The 9,987-nt window shown below is 39.3% G+C and overlaps 1 protein-coding gene across 6 annotated transcripts in view; it reads right to left on the bottom strand.

The window, feature by feature from the left end:
* Positions 1-247: 247 nt before the first annotated feature.
* pak5 (p21 protein (Cdc42/Rac)-activated kinase 5) overlaps positions 248-9,987 on the bottom strand; it is a 58,010-nt gene continuing 48,270 nt past the window's right edge. For 5 of the 6 annotated variants that reach the window (XM_067482166.1, XM_067482167.1, XM_067482165.1 and 2 more), the window contains 8 exons: positions 7,434-7,643; positions 6,844-6,985; positions 6,586-6,740; positions 5,472-5,605; positions 3,028-3,154; positions 2,405-2,530; positions 2,184-2,318; positions 248-1,964 (listed from right to left, as the gene is read on the bottom strand). In XM_067482166.1, the coding sequence (XP_067338267.1) occupies positions 1,809-1,964; positions 2,184-2,318; positions 2,405-2,530; positions 3,028-3,154; positions 5,472-5,605; positions 6,586-6,740; positions 6,844-6,985; positions 7,434-7,643 (1,185 nt within the window). In that variant the 3' untranslated portion in view covers positions 248-1,808. The remainder of the gene's footprint in view (positions 1,965-2,183; positions 2,319-2,404; positions 2,531-3,027; positions 3,155-5,471; positions 5,606-6,585; positions 6,741-6,843; positions 6,986-7,433; positions 7,644-9,987) is intronic. The other variant, XR_010911240.1, reaches the window with a different exon arrangement.

Raw genomic sequence — 9,987 nt, 5'->3', positions numbered from 1 at the left:
TCTGTACAGAGATGAAGTTAGGATGAAATAGTTGGAAATGAGAACAGCTGGATTTAGAGAATATGGAAGACCCAAACAACAAAGAGAAAAAATAAACTGTTGATGACTGAAAGGAAGTCCCCCTGAATAATCTGACAGTCTGCTTTTTGAACCAAAAAAAAAAAATCTCAGCTTTATTTAAGACACTGAGATTGTAGAAGAAGAAAAGACTAGAGAATGAAGTAAAAATCCATGCAAGACATCTCAATGTTTTTATGGGCGTTTTTTAATTGAAACCAGCTTCACTGACAACAAACATGCAATATCACTGTACTAGCCAACACCACAGATAAGTGTTACTCATTCGGATCCTGACAAACTGTCAAAGATTAGCCAGCAGACGCACACACACACACACACACACATACGGACAGTCATATTTACATATCACAGTGAATGATAGGTAAAAATTATGTGGGGAGGAGGATTACACTGTCCTCCCAGTCCAACCAGAGATGAGAATGGCAGCACAGTTTCAGTGATAGTGAGTGAATGATTGAGGTGAAATAAGGAGTGAGATGATGACAATGAGGATGTGAGTACAGCCTCCTAAAATCTGTGTGGTAGGTGGGACTCTCAGATATGTGCCTATGTAGCATTTAGAGAAATAAGATGAGACTCCAAATATAAAAAGATAATAGGTCTGCGTGGAATTAAATCTTTTAGTCCACTCAAACTGTGCTACATTTAAATGTAATTTAAATTACAGTATCATAAAGACAGGGCATCATGGCATATAGGGTAAGGGTATAGCTTGGATGATGTAAAAGCTAAAATAACTGTTTGCCAATTGGCTTTCAGAAATGTAAATAAAAAGCCAAAAAAAAAAAAAAAAGACAAAATTAAAGAAAAAAGGCCACACTACCAAGAAAATAAACCTTCAGTTCCAATAAATAAATAAATAAATACTTTGAACATCATACAAAATTCTGACATTACCCTTTTTCCAACATTTAATGGAAGTTCGATCTACAAATGTAAGATAATAAATATATTTAGTATTTTTAGTAACAGTTAGGTCTACGGTGGTTTATTTGGGATCTCTTTTAGATTTTTAAGCAAAAACTGGATTATAAACAGTAGGAAAGATCTCTGCAGAAACTCTATTTAATACTGCTCATATCACAATGGTTACGACACGATAAAATACTGCAAATTATCAAAACTGTACAGAAAAACTTACAAGTTTCTCTAAAATACATTTTCACTGTTAGTGTTTGAGAAGAGAGATACAGGAGAGGTCGTTCCCTGTTTAGACAGCTGAGCGGCAGCTGTACAAGTCATTACAAGTCAAAGACCCCCTTTATTCACACACAGCTGATTGTTCTGCTCTCTGCTGCTCTGGTCTGGAACAGAGGGCCAGGTCACAAGGTCCCTCCACCTGGTCAGCCATTCTCTGCACCCCTCCAAAGCTTTTGCTGATGGCTACTACAACTCTACATGGAGCTGAAGACTCACAGTCTAGGAAGAGAGGTGACTGCTGCAGAATAAGCCATCCCAAAAAAACTATGGATATCCAGTGAATTCTGGCAAAGTACACTACTCCAGTTCCGTTTTGAAATAGCAGGCTTTTTTTTTCTTTTCTCTTTCATGTGTTTTTGAAACATATTTCTTAGATATTCCTCTATCTAATCTATGTCACGGTTACAGATGTGAGTGTTAGTGGGGTGTTTTAGCTGTGCTGAGGGCTGTGCCACCCTGGTCACATGTGTACAGTACAGGTTTGTGAGTGTTCTTAATGTGAAAGAGGACATGTTTGGGTCAGCAGCTCAGCGGTGGCGATAGTGTCGCATGAGGGGGACGATGCAGGAAGGTGGTCCTGACAACTTGAGGAAGGGGTGCTGGAGGAGCTCTTGGGCTGTGGCTCTCTGAGAGGGCTCCCTCACCAGCATCAGGTCCAGGAAAGACCGCAGCACTGAGGAAACCTGGAGGTTGTAAAGAAATACTTAAAACACAACTCTACTCCTTTAATACATTTCTGCCACATGTGCAACATATCTCGAAAGATAAAGGAGATCAGGTTACTATATTACTGTATTTCACTGAGCCAAGTCAATTTAACACATTGACAAATAAATAAGTATTAAGAATATATAATGCTCTTTCTTTTTATTTCTATGTTTTTTATATAGTGACAGCTCTACCTTGTGCGACTCTTTTAGCCGTGGAGGAAGGTTGTCTCGTATCCTCCTCATGGCCTGCAGAGGGGGTTCGTTGAAGTAAGGGGGCTCTCCATCAACCATCTCAATCACCATGATGCCTAAAGACCAGATATCAACCTGGACACACACCACAATATTTATTTCAAATAGTACAGTAAATTTAATGTGTACTACTCAGTACAGTGTGCGTGTATGCCTCCTACCTCAGTGCCATAAGGAAGTCTAGAGATGACCTCTGGTGCCATCCAGTAGGGTGTGCCCACGAGGGACTTCCTCTTGGGCACCTCTTTGGAAACTTGTGCACAAAAGCCAAAGTCTGATAGCTTGATCTGCAAGAAGACACAAACGCCATCCTGCTTTCAGGTTCCACTCTCTGTCATTCAGGTACATATACACGTACAGCAGACACTGTTTCAGTTCAGAACCTCTGTGTTTGATGTAAATAAGTGCTCTGACCCACACACTGACGTCCTGTATTAGCGTTTATTTATCTTTCAATTAATCATGTCTTATCAGCTCGTTAGGAGGCATTAGGCAGGATTTAAATACTGGGGCACAAGTGGTAATTGATGATGATGAGTTTCTGGCACTAGCTGTTGACAAGCGGCAGGAGAGTCGCCCATGGAGAAGGTCAGTGAGTGTGCGAGAGTGAATGTGTCGTAATTACCAGTGACAGGAAAGAGGGTAGTAACACTGAGTTATCAGGGAGACTCCTGTTTAACAGGGATCTTTTGGTCTAATAACATCCCAATGGAAGGAGTGTAAATCTAAATTCAAATACACATAGAAAATACACACTAAATACACACTCCTCATATGCACTTACTCTGCCATCGCTGGTCAGGAGAATGGAATCGCTCTTAATGTCACGGTGGATGACGCCCTGTGTGTGCAGGTAGGACAGAGCCCTCAGCACCGACAAACACACTGTAGCAATTTGCTCCTCATTCATTCTGTGAGGAGAGACACACACACGGACACGCACGCACACGCACACACACACACACACACACACGACAGTAAAAGAGATGACATGTTCAAATGTGTTTTTTTAGGTTGTTTTTTTAGCTACATGTAACAACACATGCAGTAAATAAGATTTCTTTTAAAGGCTATTGTTGTTAAACTTTAAATCTGAATATCCCTTTGATTTTATTTTAGTTAAAATATAAAGAATAAGCATATTGCTAAGGATATTTAAATATTTCAAGTAACACCAGTAACACTTCTGTTGGAGAAAAGTACAGACTTGCTTTTGACTATATCGTCATTGTAAAAACATTACAGTCCAATACTAGTGATATGGAGCAGAAATCGTATTTGAAAATATCCCAAGTAGCCTGCAGCGGCTGTAGCGGTGATGTGAGGAGCAGGCAAGAGGGGCCCATATGGAGAGATGGGACGATACAATGTGTCTGACTGAACTCACACAGAAACTCAGGGCTCCACTGAACATTAACATGTAGACCCAGCTGGCCATGCCATGCTGTGTGCTCATAAGTGTGTGCACTCTGAGCTGCCATCACATACAGTAAATGTGCTTAAATAGAGATGCTCATTTGCAAATGTAGACCAAAAAACACACAAGGTCATGAATTAACAGTACACAGAAGCACAGTCATACGTGCTTTCTTCAATTCTCTTTCACTCATACACTTCTTTCTTCATCTTGTCCCCGAGTGTGAAATGAAATATCCTCCTGTCAGGACAGTCATTTACAAGCTTACATTATGAAAAACAACCTCTAGGCCACAGTTAACACTGCAGATTGAAGCAGATTTTGCTGTCACACATGTATGCATTTACAATCAAGAGAGATAAATGAGCCTTATGCTAATGAGAAAAACAACTGGTTAACTCAAAGTGAATGGGATGTATGCAATAACAATTCACCTCTAACTGCCCCCTTATTCTACCCCTCCTCCTTCCTCCCTCTTACATACAGAAAACAGGATCACTGAAACAGAAAATACTTTCAAACACAGATTACCAAACAATTGAAATGAGCATCTAAAAGTTTTCAAGAGTAGGACAATTACACACACAGAAGCACATAGAAATAACAATTCTTGGGCACATAGACTGGCAAAGTAAAAAAAACTTGCAAAGGCCAGCTCCCTAGCTAACCTTAAAAATTATATTTGAAACTGGTATGTCACTGAAGCTCAGGAACAGGCAGGCCCATTATGCCACCGCTGACTCTCCAGTGTGTATAAAATGTGGTGATTCTAAGTGTGTGTGTTTGCTGCCAACAGCCGCGCGGGGCTGATAAGGCTTACACAACAAATGGCTCAGCAGACATAGCACAGACTTTCACCCGGAGAAATTTGGCTGAAATTACTAAGGAAAAAAGATCTGCTCTACTCATCTTGGATGCATATTTCCCCAAGAATTACTGTAAATTGAGTGTTTGATTTTTATGGCTAGCAACTAAACAAAATGTAAAAAAATTTTAATAACTTTGAGCTACTCAGTTCTATTTCACCAACACTTTCTCCCTTTTCCTATATTTCTTTGTTCCCACCGTTGGTATGGTCAAATCAAAGATTTTTAAAATTTAACAAGCCTGAAGAAGGACAAAAACATGAGATGAAAAAAGAGAGAAAATAAAAAAAGAGTTCAAAAGAAAAAGTGCTCAATAATATCCTCTTCCATTAGTGCTTCTTAAAGCACTCACGCACAAACAGATACACACACTATACACACAAATGTCTAAACATCTGTGTGGGAGAAAACCGTTCCAAATACTTCACAGCGGCAGCGGTGCACAGCCTCACCAAAGCGTGTTATTAACATCCAACACTACACAGTGCTAATGCTGACACTCCATGCAAATGACTGTAATTAAACACCAAGCACAAAGTATGCTTAAAACAATGAGGCGGTGGCTTAAAAAACTCAACAACAGAGAAGCAATTTGGAAAAGTTAGATAATCCTAAAGCTATCGAAGCCAGCCCTGGATTACAGCTTGTTTCTCTGGTTGTCTTGTGAAAGCATCCATCTTTGCAAAGTTTCTGATGTGTTGAGCAAATGAAAGGACCACAACAGTTTTTAATAACGATTCTTTGCTTGATGATTACCAGCTAAACCCTTTTTGAATATCACCACATCTCCTGAACAGAGCGTTCTGTCACTGACACATTTTGAATCAAGGTGGAGGATGTGATCCTTTCCCAGCATATGCTCTGGTCCAGTTTATTCAGCACAATTGACACTAAATCAGACATAAATAATACTTACAAAACTGTTACCTCATTCAAAGAGGTTACCTGGTGTGAGTGACAATGTCAGTGAGCGCTCCGCCCTCGAGAAACTCCATAACAACCCACAGCTCGTCTCCCACCAGATAGCTGTTGTACATGTCTACCACATTCTCATGATGATAGTCCCTCATGATTACCACCTGAAATACACAGAGATGGAAATTACTCTTATCTATTGAGCCAATAGACTTTAATGGAACCGACAAATGATATATTCTGATTTAAAAAAAAAAAACACTGTATGAGTGTATTAATTTGGCAAAATTAAACTCAACATTTTTGCTACATTCTGTGTGGCATTTGTATCAGTATAAAAAAATCAAATGTATCCATGCATTACATAGAAACCACCATTTTATTAATTTATTTATTTAATTTGAATTATTTATTAATTTTACTTTCCTTTGTCTAATGTGAACATGTTCTGCAGGCTTAACTATAAAAGGATTAAATTTAAAAAAATAATAGGATTACAACAGGCTAATTAGCTCCCAACTGAACACCCACTGCTTTACATCTGTGTTCACTGTACATGCATGCCTTGCTCTCTCTCTCTCTCTCTCTCTCTCTCTCTCTCTCTCTCTCTCTCTCTATCTCTCACTCTCACTCGCCCTCACACACACACAGTGCCCAAAATAGAATTGGTGCAATATTGTTTCATATAGGGAATGCAATGTTCGCCCATTATTCAATTTACATTTTTCTCATACTGAAGGAATTATGAAGTTTGTCTGTAAATGTGATTGATTTCAGTGCAAAGAGCAAATAATTTGAGGCTCAATTTTAAATAGTTAGCATACTATTAATAAAACAGCTATGAATACATTTCTTGCCTAGGGTTCTACTGATTTTTTTAGTAAATAAATGCAATTACACATTTGAAAATGTAATTGTGGTTTAATTTCCGCAAATGGCTGCCATAAGCCACATTATCCAGTTCATCTCTCCTGCTTGCATGTCATTTGGGTGGGCCAAACTGACCTAGAACAGCAACCGCCACATTAATAACTACTCTGCTATCACACATGACGTAAAAGAGCACCTCTATCGTGTTTTAAAATGTACCGTTTTGGGTGCTTCCAATAACTGTTCAGTTTCTAAAGAATGTTTTTCTTCATACCTCATTAAAGAGCAGTTCTCTTCGCTGCTGTTTCCTGAGGTCCATCTTCTTCACAGCCACCTGCTTGCCACTATGTTTCTCACTGGCAATGCACACGATACCTGTGGAGCCCTCGCCAATCTTGATAAAGCTGTCCAGGTACTCTCGGGGGTCTCCTGTAGATAAACACAAAGACAGTTTCAGTCAGGTTAAGTCATCGCAACATAAAACAACAAGTAAGGTATTGTAGTGTAATTTAAATTTTTGTCCATATTCCACCTGGATTGACCACCAATTGAAGTGCAGCTCTAAATTGTTCATGAGAGACTCTGGAGGGTTGAGTGTCAGAGCTAGATCCCCAGGAAGGTGGTGGGTAGGCTCCAGGAGGGATATAGGGTGATGAAGGCTGTGAATAGGCCCCCTGGAAACGGAAAAAAAACAAACAGAAATAAAATAGTAAGAATATTTTTCTATTACATTTTTATTACAAAAATATATATTCCAATTAACCTGACTATAACTCAAAGACTGCAATCAGTCGACTGTTCTTAATCTTGCATGGCTTGTCAGATACATACAATAATACAGTAACATCATTTTAAAAATGTACGAAAAATGCATATTTAGCATAGCTGTAGCTGTTCTAAGAAAAACATATCTATAATTTTTTAAATACAATTCAGTGTGCTTTATTTCCGTTATTACGTCTAAAGAGCAGAAATGTCATATCTGTTGGTAAAAACAAAAACAAAATACAGTTCTGAAATAATTCCATTCCAATGTTATTACATTAGTGATTATTCGGCCAAACCTAATCATCACTATAGTGTTTGTTATCACTTTATGTGAAAACAATGAGCAATCTGTACCTGAGGGGTGTATGGTGGGCTGGGCTGAGAGGGGGGATGATGGTAGGGTGAGGGCTTGTAATGGTGAAAGACGGGGGGATAGGGAAGATGCACTGGGGGGTAGCCAGGCGGCTTGGTGTGGCTCTGAGGTAGCTTAAGAGGCCCTCGGGGGTAGGTGTCACCACTTATAACCTGGGGACTGCCATCACGCGATGGACGATCATAGTCGCCCTGGAGGAGTGAACAAAAGGACAAGGTTCTTTGATCAAAAATACAAACAAAATGAAAAACTATTATCCAGACTCTAAGACTTGTGTTGTTAAGTTACTGAGTGTGTTGGATGCCTTAGTGTACTAGTACTAGTACATACAGCACATCCTTTGAGCTCAGACCCCACTCTATGTACTCTATGTATGTCTGGATATACAGTGGTGCTTCAAAGAGATATCAATCAAGTAAAACTGAACTAAAAATAAATACAACTAAACAAAAGGCAAACCAATTAAAGAAAACCCCATTATTTGTCCGTAGCAAAATATTTAAACCTCTAGGATTATTAAATCATTTAAAAGGGAATCAAAATCAAATGTTTAACTTAATGGTATGACAGTCAGGTGTGACTCTGGGAAGCGCTGCCTTATTTAAAGAAGAGAAATTTTTTGAATCGGGGTCTGGGTAATTTGTTCAATTAAGTTTATTTGAAAATCTGATGACATCTGAGGTCACATTTATGCAGAAATAGAGAAAATTCTGAAAAGGTTCAGAAACTTTCAAGCCCAGCACCGCTGCCTTGGACAGAACTAATGTGGTACATTTAGTCCACAGGACAGAGATCATTCTTTATCATTAACACACTGCAAAAGGTCCAAGAAACAAGTTAGAGCATGTGCATGAACACTAGTAGCAGTGTTACCACTATTACTAGTTAAAGGTTTATTAGCATGGCACACAAACACAAATGCATGAACACCCACACAATAATAGACAAAAAGAGAATCTCAAACCACAAATGATGCACCAGTAGTTATTTCATGATAATTTTATAAATTGCTAATAATATTCGGATTTTGCTGGTTTATAATTATGGATCCGGTCCTACTGTGTAAAACTGACTGCAGCTAATTAAAAATAAGCAGGTGGAAAATATTCCTCATAGGTGTATTTAATGTTTTAGAAAAGTACAAAATGGTGCAATAGTTTAATATCAGGGTGGATTCTACAGAGGCTAATGTACAGTGGTTCAAACAGGCTACAAAATGCAGAGATTAAATTATCTCTGCCTTACTGTTCTACTGTACATTTTCTTTAATAATAAATTCAAAAACACCCTCTGTGTTTTCCTTTTATCTGTTTGTCTGTCTCGATCTCTCTCACACGCACACACACACACACACACACACACACACACACACACACACACACACACACACACACACGTGCATAGGCAGGGCAGGAGGAGGAGCCCTGATGTGTTGGGATGGTGTATAATTACATGGTTTGAACACTTTTAATCAATCACTTTCAGGCAGGTGTGTGGGGAGGGGGTTGCTGCTGGGAAGCACCTCCCTATCATTGGCCAGCACTGCTGGCTGGCTGTCAGCCAAGGGTCTCCTGATCCATGTTGGTTAAACGCGCATTAATCTGAGTTTGGCAGGGTAATCAACAACCTAACTCAACTGTGAAATTGAATTCCGCGGTGGAACATCGTTCGGCCAGTTTTATGCTAAGGCTGCAGAAAGGGAAAGTGCCGCAACATCAATTTGTCACTGAGAGCTGCAGCACTGAGCTCACACTCGCCTCACAACACGGAGAGGAAGGAAGAGAGAGAGAGAGAGAGGGAGAGACAGAGTGTGTGTGTGTCAGTATCTTTGTGTGTCTGTGTGTGGCCAAGTCTTTGTGCTGTCGACCGTTACATCCCCACTGGCTCTCAACAGCAGCAGGGAAAAAAGGATTTACTCCAGTGGTGTGAGCGAGCTGAATGAAGAAAAAGAAAAAAATGAGAATACGTGAGTGTGGAGAAGGGTGGGTATGTTACAAGGTCCGAGAGACAAGAAGAATGGTGATTCTTAATCTGCCAGACAACTTCTTGGGTTATATTAATCACTGCTGTACAATCTCTAAACAGCACAAGGCAAATTATTGTTCATTGATGATTATTCTAAATATATCACTTTACTATGGCCTCCTTTTTGCTTTACAACATAGGATATACCCTAATCAAACATAAAAAGAGGACCTATAAATATAGCCACAGTTTATATCTTTTAACATTTTTAGCTTTTACAAACTATGACCCACCTCAAGCATGATAACTTGAAAAATTGTAATAATAAACAATATATGGAAAAATGACCTTCTCCTGCATCACTTTTAATCCTGCTACTCTTGCATTCTTCTTGGCTGTTTTTTTCTCTGAGTGCCTATTTATTGAAGCATGCAGGTTAAATGCTTTTTCATCAAGGCACCCTGGGATCTACATCAGCAAACCCAGTTTTTCTTTCAGCTACTGGACTCAGTGTGTGTGAAGGAGAGATTGTAAGGGGCTGTTATAGTTGTATCCACTCTTTTGGACCTA

Source organism: Channa argus, chromosome 17 (genome assembly GCF_033026475.1).
Source record: "Channa argus isolate prfri chromosome 17, Channa argus male v1.0, whole genome shotgun sequence".
NCBI lineage: Eukaryota > Metazoa > Chordata > Actinopteri > Anabantiformes > Channidae > Channa > Channa argus.
Note: the sequence above shows the minus strand (reverse complement) of the source record. Positions and strands in the feature narration are given on the sequence as shown.